The sequence below is a fragment of the Myiozetetes cayanensis genome, unplaced genomic scaffold, assembly GCF_022539395.1.
Source record: "Myiozetetes cayanensis isolate MyiCay16 unplaced genomic scaffold, myiCay2020 scf1, whole genome shotgun sequence".
NCBI lineage: Eukaryota > Metazoa > Chordata > Aves > Passeriformes > Tyrannidae > Myiozetetes > Myiozetetes cayanensis.
This window is the reverse complement of record NW_026086604.1, coordinates 9,874,255-9,901,330: the sequence shown is the minus strand read 5'-3', so window position 1 is coordinate 9,901,330 and position 27,076 is coordinate 9,874,255. Positions and strand designations below refer to the sequence as shown.

Sequence of the window (27,076 nt, the reverse complement as noted above, 5' to 3'; positions counted from 1 at the left end):
CCGGTCCTGGCGTGGGCGCCGCGGGAACCGGGCCGGGCAGCGCCGCATCTGCCCCCACCGGGAGGCGGCTGCGGGGCGCCCTGACGTGGGCAGGTAGAGGGAGCATCAGCCGCGCCCCGCCGGGCGTGCACCGCCCTCTCCCGCCCCGCCCCGCCCCATCCCCGGGCGTGAGGGCTCCGGCACCGAGCGGCGCCGGGCGCGGTGGAGCGGGGACCTGGGGGCGACGGGACGAGTTCCAGCTCCTCCGGCATCGCATGTCTCCATGAGGAGCCGCGTGGAGCTCGGGGGTTCCTAAGAAGACGTTTATTTTTTTTTTTTTCCCCTGGGGTTTCGGAGCCTCTGTTCAGGCTCCTGTGGCTTGTCCCTCTTGAGGGGCTCCTGGTTTTCCCATTGAGGTCTCCCTTCCATTGCAAAGGAAGTCGTCTCGTTTCTGTATATAGGTTTTTTTCATCCCTCTCACGAAGCCCCGGTTTGGGCAGCATCTGTCGGCGGCGAAGCTTTGGAGGAACAGCCGGGAGCAGTGACCCTCACCATGTGGACCTTCCTGGGCATCGCCTCCTTCATCTACGTGTATAAAAAGTGTGGAGACCTCATGAGTTACGCTAACAAGGAGGTGCTGCTCTCCGTGTTGGTGTTTTTCTCCCTCGGCTTGCTGCTGTCCTACAGGTACCACTTCAGGGGGCCCCGGCAGCGGCAGCAGCAGCAGCAGCAGCAGCAGCAGAAGTCACACCTGGGGATGCTCTCTGATGTGCTCTCAGCTTTGCCGCTTGTTGGATTTTTCTGGGCCAAACCCACCCCGGGGTCTCAACAAGTCGAACAACCCAAATCCAGAAAGGTGAGTTTGATTCAGACGAGGCACGTGGGGTCCAAGGTCCCCTCTGGCGACTGACCCCCTCTGCCCTGGTGAGGGAAAAGAGCTAAGACAGCGGTGGAGGGGGTTTGTCTTTAGGTGCTGCATGTCTGATTTGTCATATTTTGTGTTAGTTTTGCATGGCAAAATAAACAGTGAAACTTAAGTGATACACCAAGGGTCTTGTGGAGTCAAATCAAGGGGAAAGATTTGTTAGTAAAAGATTATTATACCTGTAGAAGAATATCTTCAGTTGCCAGTTTGTTGTAAAGATGAAGAACTGGAGCATCTCTCCTATGAGGAAAGGCTGAGCTACTGTTCAGCCTGGAGAAGAGAAGGCTGGGGGAGGTTTCATCAATGTGTATATCAATGTTTATAAATACCTGAAGGGAGAGTGCAAAGAGCCAAGAGTTTTTTCATCGATGCCCAGTGACAGGACGAGAGGAGATGGGCACAGATGTTTGCTCTGAACATCCGGAAGCACTAATTACAGTGACTGAGCACTTCAACACGTTGCCCAGAGAGGTGGCTGAGTCTCCAACCTTGGAGGTATCCAAAACATTGCCTAGGCCAGTCTGCTCTGACTCTTCTTGAACAGGGTCTTTGGACCAGACGACCTCCAAAGACCCTTTTCAACCTCAGCCATTCTGTGCCTCTGTGATCAGCTTCCTGATATGGATAATTTATGGATAAACCACATTTGTTAAGACAACTGCAGTTAGATTTACATGGAAATTATTGCTGAACTATTGCTTGTACAATAGATGCAGGACCTAAGCTCAGACAGTCTGTTCTCTTGAGCCCAGCATGGGCCTTGCTGTGGGATGGTGGAGAGCTGCAGTTGGTGCCTGGAGCTTAGCTGGAGTCCTGCCATCCAAGACGACGGACAGGATATGTATATTCAGTACATCTGTGGCTGGCACTGTTGGGCTACTTTCCTGTGTACTTCTGGTCATTTTCATGTGAACACTGACCCCTTGTACAAAAGAACATGAAACTGTTTTTGGCTGCAAGTCAAAGGTTCTGGATTTTTATTTTGTTTTTGTGGTAAAGCCTGCCTTTACCCCAATTTCTTGTATTACCTGAATTCAGATTGTTAGTTTTGCATTCCTTTGGTGCATTGTAGACATAAACATCACACTATGCCACTAGAAATTCTGGTGTCAGTGTTGTTCTGGGCATTTGTTTCACTGATGCAATCGAATTTTTACCACTGTCAGCACTGCAGTACCAAGGCATTTGTGAAAGAGTGAATTGAGCTTACAGTTTTCTCACCAGCTGGAGAAATGACTTGCAGTTTTGCACTAGAGTTGCCCTTAAAACTTTTTTTCACTTTGAAGTGTATGTGATTAGATGCTGTTGGGAAGTTCTATAGCATAGCTGGTCTTCAGGTACCAGTTTATGTGTTAATTGATGTCCAATCCGATGTATGTCAATTCTTAACAGTTTGAAATGTAGGTGAAGGGTGTTTTTCCTTATACTTTAACTGTCAGAGGACTTTTCATTTCAGGACCACTTCTTAATAACGTTTCCCAGGTAGCTGCTTCTACTGACCCTTTTCCATGCTGGGTACTTCAGTAGGTTCAGTTACAAGTAAATTAAAGAGAAATATGTTTTCCAGAGAAATATATTTACCAGAAAATCTGATACCTTTTTCTTTGCAAAATGCTAAGGCCTCCATGTGGGAGCGGTTCCCTGGCATGAAGGCATCAGTGTCTTGCTTTATAGAACAAGGATATGGGTCAGCCTTGTCTTACTGTCTTTTATAGCTACTTTCAGTCTCTCTGACACTTATGTTAGTGGTTTCTCTTTGATCAGCAGGGTAGTTTTATGCAAGGGTCTTGATTTTGTTTGCAGGGGTATTGGCTTTCTTTTCTTTTCTTGTACTTTTGTTGCACTGTGGAGTATGATGGATTTAATTTCGGACAAAACTAAGTGGGAAGATGCTCTCCACCTACTGACATTCAGTCCCTGGGTCAGAGTAGAACTAGTTCCAAGTCAGCCCTCTTACAAGGTTATGGTACAGATACATCACCACGTATAACTTTGTTGGCTTTGTTTTCTAAAGGGTAAAAAAGAAGTGAACTTCTCAGAGGTGTATCTGACAGAGACCGCTCCAAATACAACATCATCGCCTCAATACGATCCAGAAATTATCATTGTGGGATCAGGCGTCCTTGGTTCTTCCTTGGCCACAGTGCTCTCAAGGGATGGAAGAAAGGTGACAGTGATAGAGAGGGATCTGAAAGAACCTGACAGGATAGTTGGAGAATTGTTGCAGCCCGGAGGATTTAATGCTCTTCGAGACTTGGGTCTTGAAGGTAAGTGCCTTTCAAAGTGTAAATACATCTGTAACAGTTACTACACCCAACAATGTTTCTGATAAAAGCACACCTATGTGAAAAATTAAGAAATACATTATCTGTGCTTTATATTTGAATTACAATCGCTTGTGTATTTCCAGTTTGCCGTTTTGAAAACACTTGTCTTTCAATATGTTTTAAGAAAAGTGGACCCTATGTAAAGAAATTCCTTTAATACATAATTAAACTTTCTTAAAGACTTTTTTTAACTCATCTGTTGGCTTATGTTTTGCAGATACAGTAGAAGGTATTGATTCACAAATGGTAAATGGTTACATAATTCATGACCTAGAGAGCAAGTCAGAGGTTGAGATTCCTTATCCAGTATCTGAAGACGGACGTGTGGCCAGTGGAAGATCTTTTCATCATGGCCAGTTCATCATGGGCCTCCGAAGGGCAGCTATGGCAGAGCCCAAGTGAGTCATGTTGTGAACAGCACAGTTGGGATCTAGGGATTCAAAAGCCCTGTTCCCAGCATCCATGAGATTCCTTAACTATTTTCCTCTGTTCCAACATGGAGGGCTGCAATGAACAAGAGAGAAAGTAGCAGCTATAGTTACTTGTTCCTTCTGTGGACAACTTCACAGTTTCCATGTACATCACATATATCATGTATCACCACCTTTTGGGACACGTTAAACTTTGAACCAAGGGAATATAGGCTTTAAATTTTAGGCAGGGTCCTGACGCATCTGTGTGGGAGGACAGCTCATGGGTGAAGAGTTGATTCCCTTCTGCTGATTCCTGGGTTTGGCATTTTATCAGAAACAGTGACCTCTTCTTTTGGTGAGCAGTGCTCAGAACTTCTTTGGCTAAGACGTGAGTGGCAAATCTGGCATAATTTCTTAGATTTGTGTTCTTAGATGGTTTGTGTTCGAAGGGATCTTTACAGGTCACGTAGTTCAACCCTCCTGCAATGGGCAGGACCATGTATGTCTTCCACTGATGTTATCAGTGATGCCAGAAATCAAGTTTTTACATGCATGTTGCATGTTCGTTTGCCTTTTTTTTGACAACAAGAAGTGGGGCAAAATAACTAAAAAGGAGCACTATTTTGAAGTAGCTCTTCCCAGTTACTAACTTGTATTTTTCAGAATCTGGAAGACACTTTCTTTTCATAATGAAAAGAAAAATTAGTGTTTGGTATTTCCTCTTAACTGCTTTTTATACAAGAGGTGAGAAGGAAACTTTTATGAAAACAATTTTCCATGTGATATTTTTTTCATGTTGTCTTTTTTCCCACCTAAATAATTTTTCCCCAAAAATATGATAAATGCCATATGTCTCCTCACAAGGGAAATATGGCATAATCGTGTTTTTACCCAGCACGTTTTTATTCTGAGCTGAAAAATTGTTCTATTGTATCTGTTACATCATATGAATTACTAAAAGCAGCATTAAAAGTTAACAGCTCTGTAGTACAGTTAAAATTAATAGCAATCATGTTCACTAACTCTGAAGGCTAAAGCCTTCTCGTTGAAGCTACAGGTTAAATGAAATTTGGTTACCTGCTGCTTCAACTTGGGGAAAACTCCAGTAGCTGTACAGTGTCTTGGAAGCAAAAACTTAAAAAAACCTGTTGGTGACTTTATTTAAATTCTTTCCCCCTTTTCCACACAGTTACAAATGTCTGTTTTGTGTATGCTTGTTTGCCATTTGAATTGTAGCATAGAAAACTGCGTGTTTAGATGTTAGAAAGATGAAGAACTCTTAATAGTGCCATGAGGTTTTGTTTTTCATCTCTAAGCTTGTGAAAATACAGAGGATAATTATTACTGATTAATATATCCTCTTTATAAGTACTAGGCAATATGAATTCATTTCAGATGAGTAAAATTAATTTTTCAGGGTAAGAGGTACGGGATCATTAGTTTGTAATAGTAAACTAATTCTGTATAATTATAAACTGATTTATATTGAGTGTGAATCAGAAAAGGAAGTGAGCACTTACACAGGTAACTGAAATGACAACTATAAAATTTAGAGCTGATAGAATCCGCAGAGCTCTGTTTCACTTCATGGTGCTGCACTCCCTTCCTGCTGAAGTTTCTGTCAGTGTGCTCACACTTAACCATTCATGTTTTGTTACAACCTGGCAGATCAAGCCAGTCATGATCTGCTGTGAAACTTCCATGCTGGATGGCATGTAGAAAAGACATAAATTGAATTGCTTGTGTTCCTTCTGAGAGCCTAAAATAGCAAGCTGTTGTGTTCTCATGTGGACCTTTAGCTCAGTTCTCCAAGTCATGGAATTTCACCTGGATATGGAGTATTTGTGAGGGAGAGACAGTGTCCCATTTTGAGCTGCTAAGTCTGAACTGCTGTGATCAAGTCTTAACAGCTCAAACCCAACAAAGGATGTAAGTTCACAGGGATTTAATTTCTGAACCCGAAAGAGCTCTGATTGGGAGGTGGAAGAAAAGGACGCTTTGTTTGAAGAGAAGTGCCAGCAGAACTTTAAAAACATAATTAGCAAAAAAACCCCCAAAATCCATACCAAATGTATCCTTAATTCCTGAGTTATCAGCCTAGACATCTGTGTCCTAAACAGGTTAGATTAGTTTGGACTGTCCTGAGAATTAGGTGCCTCACTTTTATCTAGTGAACATGTTAAGTATTTAGGTGCTGCTGATTTTGCTCTTTAATTCTCCTCAAACTTGAGTCTCACCTGCACTGTCCACAATTCCCACCACTTTGCTGGGATGACTCAGTCAGCTACCAAATTTCTTACTGTTATTAGATGTGAAACTCCTCTCAGCATCTCCCACTTGGCCACAAAGCCCCTGAAGCATCACTGGGTATTCTGCTTAGTGACAGGGTGTTTAGGATAAGCACACAGTTTTTAGAATATATAGGTATCAAACCAAAGGTAATGTTGAACTGAAATTAATGGCCAACACCTTCTGACATTTAATCTGGCTTCAGAAAGTGGTCAAGAACACCTCCTTGCAAGTTTTAAACAAATTATGTCGACAGAGAGAAGATTAGCGAAAATTTGGTTTTTCTTCTGTGTCTAGTGCCTTGAAATGTTGGCATCATTAATCCTCTTCTGTTTTAACCCCTCCATTTCAGTGCTAAGTTCATTGAGGGAACTGTGTTACAGTTGCTTGAGGAAGATGACTGTGTTGTGGGTGTTCAGTACAAGGACAAAGAAACTGGAGACACTAAGGTAAGACAGTTTTCTGTTATGATCTTTGTTAAACTATTGAAAGAATTGAGGGCTGCTTTATATATATAATTTTTCTTAAAACTTGTATTTCAGAGCACTGGTGCAGAAATAATGCTGTTACCAAGAAAGCTAAAGCTTTAATAAAGAGAGATTGCTTTCTAGTAGATACAGTCCTGGAATATGGGAATGCTTTTTATAACTTCTTATGCAGCTTCTGTTTTCAGTGTCTCTGAAGAATTCAGTTCATTATTGTTTTCAATATTCATATGTCTAGAGTTTAAAATCTTGTGAGAATTCCTGGTGAAAAAAACCCCAATATATTAGGATTTGTGCTTTGCCTGTGTGTAATGGTCTACATTTCCACATATACATCCACCAGCTAGTGAGGGACTGAAAATAAGATACTTATTCATAGGGAAAGCTCTGTCCAGTCATTTCTTGGATAACAGAAAGAGAGTTCTGGCCTATTCTAATTGTATCACTGATTTGATTAATGTTCTTTGCATCAGCTAACGCTGAACTGCTGACTAAATGCTGTGAAATGGTGTGAACTTAGAAAGTTTGGGAAAGATCAGTCTGGATAAAACCTCTGTGCTGAAGTTGTGGATATGCTGCCTGTTTTCAAGCGTCTTTGTTGTGAAATTCCTCTGCTGCCTGAAGTTACTTAGGCAGTGCGTTCAGATCTGCTGTGATGGGGAAGGGGGGAATCTCCTGCCTATGCCCTGCTGCCCTCTATACTCGATGGAGAGTTCCTGAGTAGTTGGAAGATCCTGCCCTGAGCATTACAACAATACCTTTCATACTTAAGTAATTCAGACATGGGAATAGTGGCATAAAACCACATGTAAGAGAGCCTTTTAAAAGTACTTGCCAAAGCTGTAGGAGAGCAAGCTGGTTTTAGACTCTCCTCAGGGAAATGACATTTCAGCCACTTGATGGCAAAGTACTGCAAGTAGGAGGTTGTAAGACAGTGGGAGGGAGTTCCAAGTCCTGTTCATTGGTCTGTCTTACTTGTAATGTAAAACAAACAAAACCTTATTACAAAATCCATTCTAGTAGAATAAGCCATTGAATCACAGATGGGTGTGAGAAAGACAAGGAGTTTGGAGAAGAGGATGTTTTTTGGGGGGGTGAAGGGTGGAGGTTTTTGATGGTGTTTGTTTTTTTTTTCTCAAGTCCAATTGGCTTTATCATCCAGCAACATGTAAGAGGGTTTTTGTTTTGTTTTGTTTTGTTTTGTTTGGGGGGTGGAAAAAGATAGTGCATATTTTGCTTTGAGTTGTGTTTTTAAGCTTCTCACATTTGTGGATGCTGTTGTTTTAACTTTAAGTGGGACTTAATTCACCAGCATTAGGGTGACCTGTGTTTTAACCTGTGTTGTTCCTGAGAGCATGGATGTTGTTCTAAAGGGCTTAAGTTTCTATCTGGGTGCTGGGGATAGACAAGTTCATGTTTTGCTCTGAATGCTGAAGTTCTGTGGCTAGAAAGAGCTGTTTCATTTGCTGGCTTAGAATTTCTTTGATTTTAGAAATCTAGCGTAAGAAATTTCCATTAAACATTTCTTCATAGCTTTGTTTCCCTACCTGTGAGTTCTTACAGCTAGGAAACTCTCAGTTAAGTAAAAAAACAAAACCCAAGGCTGTTTACATTCCTTAGCCTGCTTTCAGGAAGAAAGGAGGCTGATCTGTGTTGTGTCTGTGTTTTTCTGTTCTCTCCATCCCTGTTGTCCACCACATTGCCTCTGAGATTTTTATTCTCTTAAATGAAGTTTAAATTAGACAGTGTGCTAAAAGCTTATAAAATGTATCAAAATCAGGCAGCTGAATAGACTCAGCTGAATAGACTCAAGGTTTAGTATGTTGACTGTGGAAAAATTGTAGCATGAATGTTCAGCTCATTAGACACCAGGGTACCCATACAGGCAGGTGACTTTGGTCTAATTGCAGGAGTAATTAGCTTGCAATCATCTGATCTGGGAATCCATAGGAAAGAAGTTTCGGTAACTCTACTCAGGAACTCATTTCTATAAGCACAGACACCAGAAAATGTGTATTATTTTACTTAGATTTACTTTCATCTGACTTTGTCCAACTTCCCCTCACACAGCAAAAAATGTTAAAGTTTGTGTGACCAAGGCAGTTGGACTCGATGATCCTTGTGAGTCCTTCCCAGCTCAGGATATTTTGTGATTTTGTGAAGTGACAGAGTCCGTTCCAATGCTGGAGGCAAGTGCTCCTGGAGTAACCCATCACATAGTGGCTCACCAGATGCTTCCATCCAATAGTAGAAGATTTCCTAGGAGTACTGATGAAACACAGCATGCTTTTTTTGCCTTGTTACTTACATCCTGAAAGCTTAGAAGGAAAACTATATTTTAGTGCTTCTGCCAAGCATATGAGATTACTGAAGGCCAAGGACTAATGCTCAGTGTAAATCTATTGTCATCTGAAGTTCAATCACTGAATATATTGGCATTGAGAAAGCTGCAGGTAGAAGGGAACATCTACTCACATTTGGACTTTATCTATATACACTATTTGTTAAAGCTCCTGAGTATACTGGGAACTGCTCAGAGTTCCTTGCTTGGTCTTTTAAAGAGGATCCTATGGGCTTACTGCATATCAGTTTGTTACACTTTGGTTTGGTTTTCTTCAGTTGCTTGTGTATGGTTCTTTAATTTCAAATGTCTTTGTTTTGTTTTGGGTTTTTTTCCTTCTGAAGAGCATTACAGGCTGAAGGAAACAATTACTCCTTTTTTTTGTCTGTTTTTCTTATCCAAGTTCCTATACTGTTCTCATAACTGTGTTATCTGAATGCATGTCTGAAAAAGCTGGAGTATATCATTGGATGAGCTTTTAGAGGAAATAGATGGGTATGAATAAGAGGGAGGCAAAAAATACTGTATTTCGTAATACATATGTTGTAAATATAGTCTGTGATCCTCTTAGATGTTTATTGTTTTGTAGAACATTTAAAGTACAATTGCAAAAGAGAGCTTGGGAGTTGCTTCTCACTGTTCTGAAGCAAAATTGACAGTGTCATATCTTCATTTTTTTCTTCATGCTGCAGGAACTTCATGCACCACTCACAGTTGTAGCTGATGGACTTTTTTCCAAGTTTAGGAAAAACTTGGTATCCAGTAAAGTTACTGTTTCGTCCCATTTTGTTGGTTGCATTTTGAAGGTAAGTTTTATGCATAATACTATTTAAGCCAGTATGCTACTGGTTCTTAATGTGAGTCTGAATTTGTTGTTCATTACCTTTTCCAACAGAATCAGTTAGAACTCTGGTTTTAGATATGTATCCAGCTGTTCTGTCAGTTTCTGTGTCCCTTTGAGAAGTGCTTGGAAATTTTGATCTTTGTTTTTCTCTATTAAATTGTTGATGCATCCTCCATCCCAGCGCTAGGATAGTTGAACTTACTATATCAGACTTCACATATTTGGTATAGTTACAGTTCATATTTTCAACTCTTAAAACACTTTTAAATATCTGTGAGCTGGCTTTGTTTTTTGTGTTTTAAGGTAGATATTGTGGGTAAATTTACATTTCTGGTTTTAAGAGTGGAGTATAGTGCTAATCTTTAAACATATTGTTGGACAGGGGAAGGTTTAAAAAAATGGATAGAGATTCCACATAGCTAGTTTAAACTGAGCACTGAACTCACTAGACCAGTTCACAGAAATTTATTTTTAGAAAGAAACATTTCAGCATCTTATGTCAGGCAGTGAGTGCTATGTGCACTGTTGGTGCTGTGTCTTATTTAGCACTAAGCTCTGGATCAGAAGTGGGAACCACTGTAAACCTGGAACCCAGTTTGTGAAATTGTTACCCTGGATAGAGGGGGTTTGACAGGTTTGTGGAAGATACTGGTACCTAAGATAGTGACACTCCTTTTTTCACGATACTTAAAGTATTTGTTCAGGGAGTGGAAATCATGGTGGCAGCTGTGGGTCAAACCACCTACATTTTATACACCAGGAGAATATCCAAACTGTGCTCCTGCCTGAACATGCATGGTACCTTGTAACCAGGTACCTATTTGCCTTCAGGATTTATAAACTTGAAGAGAGAAGGTGGTGTCCTGGTTTCGGACTGGGAATCTGGGTTGGTAGCTGGGTGGTTGGAGAACCCAGGTAGAAATCCTGGCTGGGTCTTAACGCTGTGTAGCTGCTGCAAAAAAAAGAATTAAGGGAGCAATAATCATTAAGGGAGAATGAACCACAATTAACAGAATTTTCATAGACCTAGGGGACACAGACTTGGAGGAACTTAAGCATTTTTTGGGTTCCTGACTCAACACTACCCAAGTTTCTCTACTTTTGGAATCTTGTTTAAGACCTCACTAGGTAGGACCCTGTGGTTGTTCCTCCATTGGTGTCTCCATGTAGTTGTGTTCAGATTAGTGCATTTCTTTCCCTCCCACCACTTTCTTTATGACAAGAAAACAGAATGATCTTACCAAAAACTACTACATTGATTATATTACAGGTTTACAATGGCATGCATTAAATGTTGATGAGGTATTCAAATGAAATGTATAAATTAGTATATATTCTAGTAAATATTAAAATATATTGGCAAAAGAATTGTCGCTGCACTGAAGTTTAGAACTTGCTTTTTGAAAACACTTCTCTATTTAAGAGACAAATTTAACATGATATGTGATTTTATTTTAAAGTATTTTAGAAAATTATTTTTTATGTCTGACTTATAGTATCCTTTCATTAATCAGTCTCAATCTTTCTCCTGCTTCTTTCCTTTTTAAGGATTCACCACAGTTTAAAGCTAATTATGCTGAGCTTGTTTTAGCTAAGACAAGTCCAGTGCTGATCTATAAGATTTCTTCAACTGAGACTCGGGTCCTTGTTGATATTCGAGGGGAAATGCCCAAAAATTTAAAAGAATACATGATCGAGAACATTCATCCACAACTGCCTGGTAAGTCTTGAAAGACTTCTAGATAACTGTCACATTTAAACATGCCAAAAAAAGGACACATTTCATTGAATCCATTGAACTGTGTGGGATTTTCCACGTGTGTGGTTACCGGTCCAGTAGCCATTCACCCTTCCTCGCTCCCACATCACGCAGCTTGTTCAGCTCACATAGGGGAGGTTGGCATTCCAGAAGGATTAGTTCTCTAAGGAGAGGTTGAAATAGGTTACATACAAGTTATTTTTGACTTAGTCTAAGTACTGTAACTAAAGTATTTGGTTATTGCAGATCATCTGAAGGAACCATTCTTAATAGCAGTTCAGAATGACCGTTTGAGGACTATGCCAGCCAGCTTCTTGCCTCCTTCAGCTGTAAACAAGAAAGGTGTGTTCTTGTGTTAACTGGAATGTTTGAATTGATATCAGACTTTAAATCAATGCCTCTTTTATCTCTAAGTTTAATTTACTCAGTTACTCAAGCTAATACAGAAAACTTATAAGAAGACTTCATTAAAAAAAAAAGGAAATTAACTTAAAGGAATAAAAGGAAATTAAGGGGGTGTGTTTGTGTTTTTTGACACATGCCCATGTATAGCTGTGGGGAAAAAAATAGCTTGACCTTGATCATCTTAAAACACTTTTAAGCCTGTTAATTTAAAGACATACTTTTTGGTTTTTTCCTTTGTTTTTTAATTTCTAGTTGTTATTCATCTTATTTTCTGGTGGGAATGAATTCTTAGTATGTTTGATTTTATTTTTTTTTAATTTAATTTGATTTTTTTTAATAGGGGGCTTGAATTCTAAGACTATGGAATGGACATGCAGTATCCCATTGTTTTTTCTCTTCTACCCAGGTGTTCTTCTTTTAGGAGATGCATATAATATAAGACACCCTCTAACTGGTGGAGGAATGAGTGTTATTTTAAATGATGTTAAAATATGGAGAAGTTTGCTCCAGGATATTCCAGACCTTTATGAAGATTCTGATGTTCTTAAGGTGATTCTTTATTTTGGATTTTAGGCAGCTTTTGCTGCAATTCAGTGACAAACTTCTAAGTTTTCTGCAACTTGGGCAAGTAAGTTTTCAGAGCAGTTTTCAAAGGTTTGGATAGAATAATTAGACAGCAGGGATTCAGCATGGGAGCTGTGGTTTGTGAGTTCCGTGGCTGTGTGGCAAAAAGCAGTTTCCAACTTGTGCTTATGGACCTGCCGTATTTTACTTAAGGAGACTGGTGTGCTGTGTCCAGTCAGAATGCTTTGCTAATGTAAGCTGATATTCCAGTCTTAGTAGTGTATTTGTACCCAGATTGGTCCTAAATGTGGTGGGTTTGGACCATTACACTTGTGTGATTGGAACTTTAGAGAATAATGAGCTTGTGTACGAAGTCTTTCAAGGCACATCTCAGTGCTCCCCAAGTCTCCTGCCCACTGAATTAATCTCACAGTAGTAAGTCAGAAGGCATCCTTCTTTTCCAGGATCAGCACCATCAGTGTTTTATTCAGAGAGACTTAGACCCACAATTCCCATGAGTAGATACTAAGAGCTCTTACTTATTTGTGCATTTGATCAGGTTAGGCATATTGTCTTGGCTAAATTACAGATAGTATAATTATAGAATACGAACAGGTGATTCAAAAGTGTATTTGAAAATTGAGAAGCACTTAGAGGAACCCTGAATGTCAGGACAGTTCAGGACTTACCTGACCAAATGCAGATACTCATATCTCAGCTAGTCACCTCAGACTTTCAGTTATTTTCTACTTATTACCAGTCAACTGAGAGAACTAGGTGAGTGTTACCCTTCAAGTTCCAACCTACCCCAGCCACCTGGATGGGATGCATGTTCTGGAACTACCTTTTTTTTTCCCCCTATATTTTGTGTAAGAGGAGCCTTGATAACTTGTTCAGCAAGTTTCCAAAATTCCTTATTGACTTCACTTTGAACTGATCTAGCACATCACTAAATCCACTCTGCATTCCTGTGAGCATGACTTCTGCCACTGCTGTGGAAATCTTTTGAATGCTCTTCCATTTTACTGACTTTATTTTTGTTTTTTCATTTTTCAGGCAAAAAGAACATTTTACTGGTCAAGAAAAAAATCTCATTCTTTTGTAGTGAATGTTCTTGCCCAGGCACTTTATGAACTCTTTGCTGCCAGAGATGGTAAATATATTTTAACAATAACCTCTAACTAAGTACAACTTGGTAAATAAATATGCCTGGGGAAAGGATGTGTTTGACCATGCATCCATATGTTTGTGTGTGTATATGAATATATAAATATATATATTTAATATATATATTGATATATATTAAAAATATATTATTCACAGGATTTTAATAAGTTAGCTCGTGTTCTCTGCCTAGTTGTTTAGTTCTATTGTGATGTAGACTGAGTTTTAGCAATGTGAAGGCAAGTCTGAAGTTAGTATTTAAAAAAACCCAAAAAAACAAAACCAAAGAAAAACCCCACAAACAAAAAGTAGGAAGCTCTTGTTCTTGTGTCAGTTAATGCAAAAATATTTAGATATTCTGTGAGGGTATCCTTTCCTTAAATAAAACCAGCTCAAAATCCAGCTGAATTGAACAGAACAACAGCTGCCAAAGTCCTGGGTACAATGTCATTGTTGCGTAGGCAGAAAAAATTTTTTGTATGTGTTGAATATATTTTTTGAGTCATTTTAATTAATTTTGTAGATTCCTTGCATCAACTAAAGAAAGCCTGTTTCCATTACTTCAGACTTGGAGGGGAATGTGTCTCGGGTCCTGTTGGATTGCTCTCTGTGTAAGTTCACTGTGCTGTCAGTAGTTAATGTGAAGGGGGCTGAGCAGTGAGAGCCCCTGTGAGATCTGATCTGCACAGGGAGAATGGCCCACACCAGCCTGTGTTGTTAAGATTATACTAAAGGTTAGAACCTTATTAGAAACTGTGTTTGAATGCTGAATTTTTTTTCCTTTCTTTCTGTGTAAAGAAGGCCACTGAAAGCTGAAGAGAAGTTAGTGTAGGTGGCACAGGAGTTTGAATGAGGTGGAGGAGTCCAGACCAACAGAGCAGCTGCTGGAGACATTCCCTACTTGATGAGTTGAGAGTAGTGAAGGGTGAGGCCTCTCATAAAAGGTTGTAAGGAACAGGGAAATCTCTAGCTGTGAAGGTGTTTGAATGACCCCTCAGAAACTAATGAATGCACAGTAAATCATACTACTCTGAACATGTGAGAATGTGTGCTTTTATGTTTCTCCTTCTGGAATGAGAGCTGAAACTGAAGAGCCCGTTGAGAATATTCTTCTGGGGGATGATAAAGGCAGACACAGAGTACTGGAAAAGAGAAAGCAGCAGGCTGTGTTGGCTGTGCTGTAGAAGGGACCACGGAGTGTGGAGCAGCTGCATGAGAACCAAATTTGTAATTTTTAGTTGAGATGGCAGGACCAGAGCTGCCTAAATCAGAAGGGGGAGTGTAATCTTGAGCGGAGATCTCTAGCTGTAAAATGAAAATTTGTCAGTGCTTTCTGACTCTGTTTATTTACCTGTTTTTATATATATTTTGTGTTTTTTTAATGCAGGTTATCTCCTAAACCAATGGTACTGATTGGCCACTTCTTTGCTGTGGCTTTATACGCTGTTTATTTTTGCTTTAAGTCAGAGTCCTGGATCACCACACCTCGAGCAGTTCTCAATAGTGGAGCTGTTCTCTACCGGAGCTGCTCTATAATATTTCCACTTATTTACTCTGAAATGAAGTATTTAGTCTATTAAAATCCAGGGGAAAATGACTGGAGGATGAAAACAAGGAAATCACAATGCCTTCAAAATCTCTAGACATGTACTATTTAATATTGTATTATGTTCTCTTCAAAATGCAATTTCCTTGATAAGGATTTAACTTAATTTTGGTTTTGTGGTTATATACATATATATTATATGTAAATATTCTTTTCTTTGCAATTTAAGTTCAAAAAAGGAGTTAGCTGTTTACAAACAATAATTAAGTGTTGACACGTGGTAGATAATTGCCAGTTTTAACAGAATTTCTTTCCTTGCTTTACCCATTGCTGAGTGCACCACTAATATTAATAAACTGAGAAGTGAAAACTGTAAACCATATGCTGCTATTATCCTTCATGCTTTTTCTGTTCAGTAGTTCCATAGACTGTTTCTTTATTACTGTGAAGTATTGTAACATTCTTGATTTGGGTTATTTTGTTAGGATTTGCCTCTGTTCTGTTTCAGTTGCAGGTAAGATACTAGCCCCTTGGCACTTAAAAGGACACTGTAAAGGATGTCAGATTTTGATGTGTCACCATATCTTTAACTTCAGTCACTGTTGCCAGTGCCATGTTGCTCTTCTGAATTCATTTTTTGCACTAGAATTCATTTAAACAAGTAATAATCAAACCATAGCTGTGTTGGCTACTGCAGTGCACTCAGGTACTGAAAGCACATGTTTTTTGAAAATTTCTTCCTATCTCACTTCCTTTTAAAACCTCGGGAGTTTGTTTGGCTTGGAGTGTGTGCAACTGAAGTTTAACACTGCCACGAACTGAAGCACAGCAACAAACTTTATCCACTGAAACACATTCAGTCCAGGCTATTTCTAGTAGACAGTAAAGTAATCTTTAATATTACTTCTAAAAATTAATGAGAAGTACCATGAAAGTGTCCTTTTAATACTTGGAGTATGGTGGGATTATTTTTCCTGTAGGAATTGCTGCATGCTACTAAAGAGTTCATGTCTATTCCTGTTGGTCACTATTCCTCTCAATGTTGTCGTTATCATTGTGCTTTCCTTTGTTCTTGTGCATCTGCATTTTATTTTGCCTTTTCTATGATTGATTTGGGGATGACTCCACTCTTGGCTTGCCTAAACAATCACACATGGGTGCAGCCAACAGTCTGGAAAGCAGTAACAGATTTTGTTCTTTTGTGCTGGTGAAACTGTGACTCTATCTTGAAAATGGCAGATTGCATAAGCTGTGTATAAACACATGTTTATCTTGGACTGTGAAAAAAATCTGTGGAGAGACTTTATTTAGTATTTTATTTGATGAATATGACCTGTTCTTTTCCAGAAGCAAAAGTATGTATATTTTTCTAACCATGATCATTTTTGATACCCTCTTGAAATTACACCCATCATGAATATGTCTATGTTTAAACTTTAGGGCAAAGTACTAATATTTTCAAATATCATTATATATGGTAACTAAATGATGCCCCTTTAAGGGTACACAAAGTTTGCAGAATTTATACAAGTGTTTTCAAAATTTGTGACAATTTTGGAAATATTGATTAATTTTACATTTTCTATTTTTTTATATTATTTGCAGTCAGTCTCTTTAAAGTCAAGGATAAAAAGTCCTGAGCCAAATACACATCTTCAGCTTACTTAAATAAAAAGTTACGATATATGTAGATTATTTCTGTTGTGTATCTCTGGTTAATGAGTTTTGTTAAATCCTAATTGATCAGGAAATATGAGTGTGCTTAAATCTGCATATATGTGTAAGGACTTCTTTCTTTTCTTTTCTTGAATTTTGGTACCTGGTTAATTCTCTTGATGATCAGGGTAACAATCACTTACTGGAAATTACTGGGGGAGAGACAAATCTTGCACGTGTGTGTGAGAAGGGTCAGCCTGAAAATACGACCCATGAAATGGCTACATGCCTTGTCCTCAGGACAAGATGAAGGCCTTATTTTGAAGTATCAAACAAACTGGGATCATTGGGACACTAGGAAACACAGGGTGGACTTCTAACTGAAGTGACTGATGAGTTGGTTTTAGGTACTCTTGGACGGTGTTGGCCGGGCACCGTCTCTGGTTGGTGGCTGCGGCAGCGCTTTGCCCTGTTGAGGAAAAGTCATAGGGCAGAATTTCCAGCTGTTTTCCATAGCCCCTGACTGCAGAGATTTTCTTGTGGATGCAGAAGGAAGCTGCTGGGGGGAGGAAGGGAAGGTGTGAAAGAAGCAGTTCTTGACTCAACTGAGAGTAAGAATAAAGCTGGCAGTGAGTAGGCAATGTCTTTAGGTAAAATGGTCAAAAATGGAATCCAGCAGCAGCCTCATGCTAAGCCACAGTATGGTCACAGGTCTGTAAGAACCTCAATTTTCATTTTCTACACATATATGCAGCAAAGTGAAGCAATGTGCCAGGAAAGTTGTCACAGGTGTGGTTCAGAATCGGAGAGGAGCATCAACACGTGTTTGATACCACCTGACTTGTCTCTGTATCTGCAAACTCTGAGGAGGTTGCTTCCAAGGATTTGTACACTGCAACATTTAATAGTGTTCTGTATCTTCAGTTAAGTGTTGTGGGCACAGGAGATGTGCATTGTATGTGTGTGGTTATCCCTCTGCTCCAGGACTGGTGCAGCTGCAGCTAAGTTAGAGAGCAGGAGGAGCAAGAGAAGTAGCTATGTAGTGGTAAGATTGTAGGTGTGGGATTGTAGGTGTTCACATTGTGCAGGAGTATGAAAACTTGCAGGGAGGTGGGGAGGAAAGAGAAAACTGTGTCATGGAATCATAGAATCATCAAAGTTGGAAAAGACCTCCAGGAGTCCAACCCTTGACCAAACACCATCATGTCAATTAACCACAGCACTAAGTGCCATGTCCAGTTGTTTTTTTGAACACCTCCCTGGGCAGCCCATTCCAGTCCTTAACCACTGTTTCAGTCTAACCTCAACCTCCCCTGGTGCAGCTTGAGGCCATTTCTTCTTGTCCTATCTCTAGGTGCCTGGGAGGTCAGCCCCTCACCTGTCTACAACCTCCTTTCAAGTAGTTATAGAGAGTGATAAGGTTTCCCTTGAGGCTTCTCCAGGCTGAACACCCCCTCATAGGATTACTCTCCAGACCCTTCACCAGCTCCGTTGCTCTTCATGGGACTTGCTCCAGCACCTCAATGTCTTTCTTGAACTGAGGGGCCCAGAACTGGACACAGAATTCAGCTGCAGCTCTGCAAACTGGTTAGATAGGAAAGGTGTGTGGAACGTGTTGCCTGTACTGGCTTCCCACGTGTAAGCTGTGACCTGTGCTACTTCAAAGGCTGTTCATGTGCCCCCAAACCTACATGTTGGTATTTGCTGTAATCCTCTTGGTGCTCACGGGTTGTTTTGTGCCTGTAGGGCAGTAATTTACAGTTGACTCAGGGTCCTCTCTGAAACCAGCTTGTGCATGACATTACTACATGGAAAATAGTGTCAGCATTTCCTAAATTGTTCCCTGTGAAGCTCCAAAGAGCTGCACAAGCTCCCATGCTGTGCAGAGTGAACAGAGGAATGACAGAGTTTGCTGAAATAAAATTATTCAAGGTATTAAAACTAAAAGCTGACAGGGTATTTTAAATAGTAACTGAAATCCACTGTTAATTTAAGCAAAATAACATTAACAGGAAAAATAATCCTGATCATAGAACAATTTGTTTTGGAAAAGATGTTTAAAGGTCAGCTAGTTCAACCCCGTTTCCACTAGATGAAGTTGCTCAGAGCCCCATCCAGCCTGACCTGAATGTTTCCAGGGCTGGTGGTATCCGCCAGCATTCTGGGCAACCTGTTCCAATGTTTCAACACCCTTATTGTAAAAAGACTTTTTCCTTAGGCAGACCCTGCTACAACGTTTGCCCCCCTTTTTCTTATAGACCCCCTTCAAGTATTGAAAGGCTGCACTAAGTTCCAGGCTGAACAAGCCCAATTCTGTCAGCCTGACTTCATAGAAGAAGTTCTTCATCCATCTAATCTTCAAGGCCCTCCTCTGGACCCACTTTAACAGGTTGATGTCCTTCCTGTGCTGGAGACCCCAGAACTGGATGCAATATTCCAGGTGGTGTCTCAGGAGAGCAGAGCAGAGGGGGAAAATCACTTCTCTTGACCTTCTGGCCACACTATTTTTGATGTGGCCTAGGACCCTGAATTTAGGGACAATAGGACTCCCTGGGAAACTGCCCTCAGGGACAAGGCTTTCATCCATAGTCCAGGCTGCCTCCAATCCTGATCACAGAATCATAGAATTAACTGGGGTGGAAGAGACCTCTGAGATCATCAAGTCCAACCATTGATCCAACCCCACTGTGCTTACCAGATCATAGCACTCAGTGCCACATCCAGCCTCGTCTTAAAAACCTCCAGGGACGGTGAATCCACCACCTCTCTGGGCAGGCCATTCCAATGCCTGATCACGTTCTCTGTAAAGAACTTCTTTCTAATATCCAGCCTAAACCTCCCCTGACAGAGCTTAAGCCCGTGCCCTCTTGTCCTATTGTTGATTGCCTGGGAGAAGAGACTGACTCCCACCTGGCTACAACCTCCTCTCAGGTAGTTGTAGAGAGTGACGAGGTCACCCCTGAGCCTCCTCTTCTCCAGACTAAACAACCCCAGCTCCCTCAGCCTCTCCTCACAGGACTTGTGCTCAAATCCCTTCACCAGCCTGGTTGCTCTTCTCTGGACCTGCCCCAGCACCTCAATGTCTTTCCTGAACTGACCCTGAGCTGAACAAAATACTCAAGGTGTGGCCTCACCAGCGCAGAGTACAGGGGAAGGATCACTTCCCTGGTCCTGCTGGCCACACTGTTCTTGATGCAGGCCAGGCTGCCATTGGCCTTCTTGGCCACCTGGGCACACTGCTGGCTCATGTTCAGCTTCCTGTCAATCAGCACCCCCAGATCCCTTTCCACCTGGCTGCTCTCCAACCACTCTGTCCCCAGCCTGTAGCGCTGCAGGGGGTTGTTGTGGCCAAAGTGCAGGACCCGGCACTTGGCCTCATTGAACTTCATCCCGTTGGAATCGACCCAGTTCTCCAGCCTATCCAGGTCCCTCTGCAGAGCCCTCCTGCCTTCCAGCAGGTCAACACTCCCTCCCAACTTGGTGTCATCTGCAAATTTGCTAATGATGGACTCAGTCCCCTCATCTAAATCATCGATAAAGATGTTAAACAGGACTGGGCCCAGCACTGATCCCTGGGGGACACCACTGGTGACCGGCCGCCAGCTGGATGCAGCCCCGTTCACCAGCACTCTCTGGGCCCGGCCCTCCAGCCAGTTCCTGACCCAGCACAGAGTGCCCTGTTCAAGCCATGGGCTGCAGCTTTTCCAGGAGTATACTATGGGAGATGGTGTCAAAGGCTTTGCTGAAGTCCAGACAGACACATCCACAGCCTTCCCCTCATCAACCAGGTGAGTCACCTGATCATAAAAGGAGATCAGGTTGGTCAAACAGGACCTGCCCCTCCTAAACCTGTGCTGGCTGGCTCTGATCCCTTGTCCATCCTGTAGCTGCTGTGTGATTGCACACAGGATGATCTGCTCCATAACCTCACCAGACACTGAGGTCAGGCTGACAGGCCTGTAGTTTCCTGGGTCCTCCTTGCAGCCCTTTTTGTAGATTAGCGTGACATTCACCAACTTCCAATCATCTGGGACCTCCCCAGAGAGCCAGGACTGTTGGTAAATGATGGAGAGCGGCTTGGCAAGCTCTTCTGCCAGCTCCCTCATCACCCTAGGATGGATCCCATCTGGTCCCATGGACTTGTGTGGATCCAGGTGGCTCAGTAAGTCACTGACTATTTCCTCCTGGAATACAGGGCGGTTGTTTGGCTTCCTGTCCCTGTCTACCAGCTCCAGAGGCCAGTTGTCCTGAGGGCCACCTGTCCTACTGGTGAATACTGAGGCAAAGTAGGTGTTAAGTACCTCAGCCTTCTCCTCATCTCTATTAACTGTTTCCCTCCGAGTCCATCAAAGAATGGAGGTTTTCTTTGCCCCTCCTTTTGTTATTAATGTATTTATAGAAGCGCTTTTTGTTATCCCTAACAGAAGTAGCTAAATTAACTTCAAATTGCGCTTTTGTATCCCTGATTTTCCTTCTGCATGATCTAGCTGTCTTCCTGAATTCTTCGTAAGTAGCCAGCCCTCTCTTCCATAGTCGATAAACTCTCTTTTTATCCCTGATTTCCTTCAGAATCTCCCTGTTCAACCAAGCTGGTTGTCTACCTCGCCGGCTTGCCTTTTGGCACACTGGTACAGCCTGTTCCTGTGCACTCAAGACTTCCTTCTTGAAGCACATCCATCCCTCCTGTACCCCCTTGTTTTCAAGGGTTTTTTCCCAGGATATGCTCTGGACCAGTCTTCTGAACAGGCCAAAATCTGCCCTCCAGAAGTCCAGTGTGGAGGTTTTATTGGTGGCCTTCCTTGTATCCCTGAGTATTGCAAACTCTATTATTTCATGGTCACTGTGGCCCAGCCAGCCTCCAACCACAACATCTCCCACCAGCTCCTCTCTGTTTGTAAACAACAGGTCTAGTGGAGCCCCACCCCTGGTAGGTTCATTTACCAGCTGGAGCAGGAAATTGGATTGAAATGCATTTTGGTGGTGAGGATTCCATTTTGTTGCACATCCTGCTGCAAATTAATGCTGCAGACATTAAACCACTCAAGATCTGAGATGGGATAGTGTCACGTGCAGGAAACCTGCAGAGTCCCTGACTCCATCTTCTCTTGAGTCCTTAGTATCCCCTCCTCTGGCTGGAAGTGATTCTATTAACCTTTACCCTTACACTACTTTTTCTAAGAGAGTTTTCTCTTTCAGCTTGGAAACAACGGAAAGCAAGAGAATCTTTCACCACAGACTGCCTTGGGATGCCCTGCAGTGCTGCAGAGGTCACTTGTGCTCCCTGGTACTTTGGCTGATGCCAGAAAGCTTTTCTGACCAATGCTTGCTGCCTACATAGCACTTTGCTCCAAGGTCTCCATCTCTCCTGCCATCGCCAGGCAGGAATCAGATCCAGTACCCGAGTTTTCCACTCTGGTTGCTTTTATCTGTGCCAAAGGTGAGTGGTAAAGCAGCAACACTGCAGCTCAGGTTTGGCCATACGGTAACTCAGTAACCACAGGTAATTACAGGGGGCTGGAAACTGCATATTGATTTACCATGGTTTCCCTTGCACACACAGGGCTCTTGGTGGTTGCTGTAGAGGACACAGGGAGCTGCTGTGTCTCTCAGTAACGTATTTGGTGTTTGCATTTTTCATCTTGTCCAGAGCTAGTTTGTGCTGCAAATGACATCTGGAAACAGGTAGTGCATATAATGTTATTTGCAAGCCCAAATCGGAGCAGTTAAATCAGAGCTCTCTTGGTTTTCATGTGTCTGATCACATCAGCATCACCCAGCATCGTTCTACTCCAGATAGTGCCTACTCAGTACCTGTCAGCTACTGTATTTGTCACGTACAGTCTTTATAATCAGATAAATTAAAGCCTGTAACAGGGAGGCATTTCTCCTCTCGAACTTCTGCATCACTGCCCAATGCTGCTAAAAAGACTCTTTTGATGCCCTGGAACAATACTCTGGGGAGCTGCACAGCTTAAAAATATCCTTATTATCTGCTTTTAAGGACTGACGAACCTGTGGAAAGGATTATCTTGATTATTTATTATTTTGATATTTGGTCAAGTAAATCAAGGTGCTTATTTGCTAAAGGAAAAACAGAGAAAGCAGCATTCTAAGGTTTAAAAGGCACGAGCATGCAGAAATGATATTGCATCTGCATTAGGCCAGTGTGTAACATCAGCTTTCAAAGCCCTGTGTGATTCAGACAGTGAGATGCTCAAGGCATCACAATCTTTTTAATCCTGTGCAGACATTGCAGCACTGAGGACCTTTGGGCTATATTGATTTTTGTATCTGGAAGAGTGTTGATAGAGATTATTGTATTGAAATTAACTCTACCTGAGCCAAAGCCAGCACAGTGGAGATGCAAGTTTTCCCGAGATTCTTCCTCCCCCCAGGATGGCCTTTCAAATTCCCAGTTAAAGTGCAGGCTAAATAAAAGCAGGCAGATCCCGTGGGCAGATCTGAGTATGAGCCTGTCAAACTCAAGCCAGTTAAGAGCCTCCCTGGGCCTGGTTAACCAGTTAAGCATAAGACATTAACCATGGGTATAACCAGCTGATTTCTGCTAGAATCCCAGCTCTATCATTATTCTCAATATTAGTTTTTCTGATTTTGTCTGAAAGCCACATGAGTTAAAATTAAGCGCTGTCATTAAAAATGGCATAAATTACATTTTGACTTCTGTGGCCCTCTACATACTGGTTGCTTTGTGCCTGCTTGGAGTGAAAGGAATTCCCTGCACTGGTGGTTTTTACCTGGATAAAGCAAGAGATATGATAATTTCCAGGGAGGAAGCCAGTTAACTCTGGCATTGTGGATACATCCCAAAGCAGATTAGTTCTGCCAGATCTTCATAAATCATTATTGACTTTTTTTTTTTTGAAGAAGAAGAATACTTTGATGATCCAGAGCACAGAAAAGATGCCTGCTGATGTTTACAGGCTACTTCAATTACAGAAACTAATTGGAATTATTTTTCCAGAGTTTTTTCTGGTCTGCCTGTGAACCCTTGCTTTCCTTAATAATATTGTTATTGATTTTTCTGCTTGCTGAGCCCCAGCAGTAATGTACACTCCAGTGAATGCCCACTTTAAGGGTCCAGCATAACTCTGAAACAGGACCTAAAATTTCAAGCTTCATTGTAAATAATTGCATTAATAACAAAAGTCCTTGTGCATTAAGAGTTTTCTGTGTGTTTTAACTTAACCAGCTTTAGGAAACTCTACTACTGTGGTGGGGACAGGACAGTTACATTTCTTTTGGGAAAGTTTAGAGCTTTCTAAAGGGAAAGAAAAATTAAGTACGTGTTGCTTGTGTGGGTTAAACATGTAAGACATCACGTTGTTAATGTTGGGTGATACTGACTCCCCACCTCACTCATTTCACCCTCTCTGTTCTCTTTTCTTTCTCCTGCAGTCTTATCATGATATTCTCTTTCTCCTGCTGTACAGCTCCATTTGCTTATTTGGTTTCACAAGCGAATCATTAAGAGGAACCATATTATGGGATTAACTAAATGATCAAACAATAAACAAATGGTGAACTTTGTTTGGAAATCAAATGATAATCAAATGGTGATTGGGCTTGTATTGGGTCTGGCTGAGATAGAGTTCATTTTCCCCATCACATCTCTCACAGTGCTGTGCTTTGCACTGGTGGCTAGAAAGGTCTTGGTAACACACCAGTGTTTTGGTTACTGCTGGGAACCCTGGCACGTGCTGAGGCCTTGCTTCCCAGGAAGTGACCAGACATTGCTTGCTGATGGGGAGTAGAAAATAATTTTTTTTTAACTCTTCGCTCGTGTTCACACAAACTTTTGCCTTTGCTTCGGTAACCTGCCGTATCTCAACCCACAAGTCATTCTCCATCTTATTTTCTCTCCCCTGTCCAGCTGAGGTGTGGAGTGATAGAGCAGCTTGATGGGTACCTGGCACCCAGCCTAGGCCAACCCACCACAGGGCAATAACTGAATTTGTGGTTTGAGGATGATTTAGATGATGATTCACACGGCGAATAAAGAGCAGTAGAACACTATTACTTACTACACTTCTAACAATGGCTGGATAATGTTGCTACCCTACAGGATAACTTTGGGCCTGAGGTGAGATGTCACTTACTTTGCTGTAGGTACTGATGCCAGATACTGGGTCTCATCTCAAGGAGTAAGCGTGAGGTCCACCCCTGCTCAAGCTGCACCAAGTCTCAAGATGCTCCAGGGAAGATTCAGATTGGACATTGGGAGGAATTTCTTCACAGAAAGGGTGATTAAACATTGGAATGGACCACCCAGGGATGTGGTAGAGTCACTGTCCCTGGAAGTGTTTAAGAAAAGGAATGTGGCACTTAGAGCCATGGTCTAGCTGACATGGTGGTGTCTGGTTGAAGGTTGGACTTGATATTCTCAGAGGTTTTCCAGCCTAATTGATGCCATGGTTCTGTGATCAACAGGAGATCTGCAGCATACCTCCCTTCAAGGAAGCACAATGGGCTTGGATGGCTACTGTACAGATTTGCATAGCGTGACTGACTCACAGCCAGCCCTACCTTTGGTGTACGTGCAGGAGTGCAGCCATCACTGTTTTAATTGTGCCCACTCTCAGCTTGGCTGATACTCTCAACTCCTGGTGAGACATGGCCTAGGCTCCTGTGCTCCTGGAAATATGTAGCCCCACACATAGACACAGACACACAGATCTGCACAGCGGGCTTTGCCTCAGTCAGGGCTCCTGTCAGCAGTGCCTGAACCACAGTGCTGTTCACCCACCCGGGCGGGGGCACTTGTCACACCTGGAGGGAGCTGTGGAGGCCAGGGGGACACTGCCTGCTGGGAGGAAGCCTGTGATGAATCTCAGCTGGCACGAAAGCTCTTGCTTGGGCTGGGCAGGGCAAGCCTCTGCACGCTGGAGAGGGAAGGGCTGTGCTTCGGACACAGTAGCAGCTGGCACAGAATGCAGAAGTTAAAATCCTCCCTGCCCTCAAAGCCACGTTGCTGTGGCACAGGTCCAGCTTTTGCAAAGGCTGATTTCAGAATAGGTGAACCAACACCACTCAGCAGCGCTGAACCTCACAGACCAGAACTCAGTCCTCCAGCAGAGGAGGACCAGATGGGGGAACATATTTAAACAATGGAGGCATCCAGGAGCCCACAGGACCTGGTGGGACACACCCTTGGATGTGGGGAGAGCTGGCAGGTGTCAGCGTTGAGGCCACTCCCCATGCCCTGTGAACAGTGGTGGTGATCCCAGGGCCTGCTGTTCTCTCCAGGAACAGCAAGGAGGAGGATGAGGAAAGCTGCAGGACAGCCAGCCTCACCACAGAGGGGGGTGATGGAGCAAACAGACCTGGAAATCATCTCCAAACATACAATGAACAAGAAGGGGCTTGGGAGTGCTCAGCACGGACTTACTAAGGGAAAAGCAGGCGTAACCAACTGGCTCAACAGCTCCAGAGGAGCCTGGTCAGCAGCACAATGAAGGCCAGTTCCTAGTGGTACACTCCAGGGGCTGATACTGGGTCAGTACTGCTTAATGTTGTCATTAGTGACTGGGGCAGTGATCCCTCAGCATGTTTGCATGTTCCATAGTGTAGAAGCCTAGAAGATAAAGGGCCTAATGTGTATGTATCACACTCTGACAGCAGAGCCAACCAAGGATTGTTGTGGCTGGAAAAAGGGGCCAGAGGAAGGTAATGCAGCATTTTTCTGAGACTACAGTCCTTGTTCTGGCTCCTGGAGAGTAGCACAACACAGTTGAGAAACTTATCTCCAGAGCGGGGAAAACTTATCTATTAAAAAAGTACCCCCAGAGCCCGGGTGTGCGCCCGCCCCAGGACATCACATCAGCTGGATTGGAGCCAGGACTGGTGATCTCTTTTTCTCTCTTTCTTCCTTTCTTTGTCTCTGCCCCCTTTAATCCATCTCTCTCTCTCTCTCTCCCCTTTCACCCAACCCCTTTATCAAAACTCACTGCTGTGTGCTTATGCAGGAGATCTAGGACTAACATACCAGTTTCCAGGCCAAGTTTGTAATTTACTAATAAAACTTTGTGAGGTTTTGTGGACCCTCTGACTTTTGTTGTTCTTTTTGACCATGAGCATCTATGAATCTTGGGTGCTCCCTTTCCCTTAAGGGTGGGATGTCAGACATACCAAGAGTGAAAGTTATGTGAATAAACACCTTGTTCACAACATCTGTCATGTTACGGTTGCACTAATATTTGTGACAGGACTTTTCAGCAATGGCTATTTAATTATTTTTCCATGCTCTAAAGAAGAAAATCAACTGTTTGTAGTACATAGGCAGACCTCAAACCTCTTTTCACTGTATATGCATTCTCAGCCCTGGTTCTTTAAAAGGAAAATTGGCATTTTGGATTCATCCG

At 42.3% G+C, this 27,076-nt stretch overlaps 1 protein-coding gene and 1 long non-coding RNA gene across 2 annotated transcripts in view; both read left to right on the top strand.

Moving 5' to 3' along the window:
• The window catches only part of LOC126639547 (uncharacterized), a 716,944-nt gene that overhangs the window by 12,454 nt on the left and 677,414 nt on the right, over positions 1–27,076 (top strand). The gene's annotated exons all lie outside the window — the stretch shown is intronic.
• Positions 94–16,736, top strand: SQLE (squalene epoxidase). Its single transcript, XM_050314070.1, has 11 exons — positions 94–835; positions 2,919–3,171; positions 3,449–3,629; positions 6,286–6,382; positions 9,452–9,565; positions 11,152–11,323; positions 11,609–11,704; positions 12,174–12,316; positions 13,388–13,484; positions 14,019–14,106; positions 14,883–16,736. The coding sequence occupies exons 1-11, from the start codon at positions 533–535 to the stop codon at positions 15,073–15,075; spliced, it is 1,737 nt and encodes a 578-aa protein (XP_050170027.1). The 5' UTR covers positions 94–532; the 3' UTR covers positions 15,076–16,736.

Coding starts and splice junctions, on each gene's coding strand:
- SQLE (XM_050314070.1), top strand. CDS start 533: ATGTGGACCTTCCTGGGCATCGCCTCCTTCATCTACGTGTATAAAAAG. Junction 6,383..9,451: donor AAGAAACTGGAGACACTAAG/GTAAGACAGTTT, acceptor TTCATGCTGCAG/GAACTTCATGCACCACTCAC. Junction 9,566..11,151: donor TTGTTGGTTGCATTTTGAAG/GTAAGTTTTATG, acceptor TTCCTTTTTAAG/GATTCACCACAGTTTAAAGC.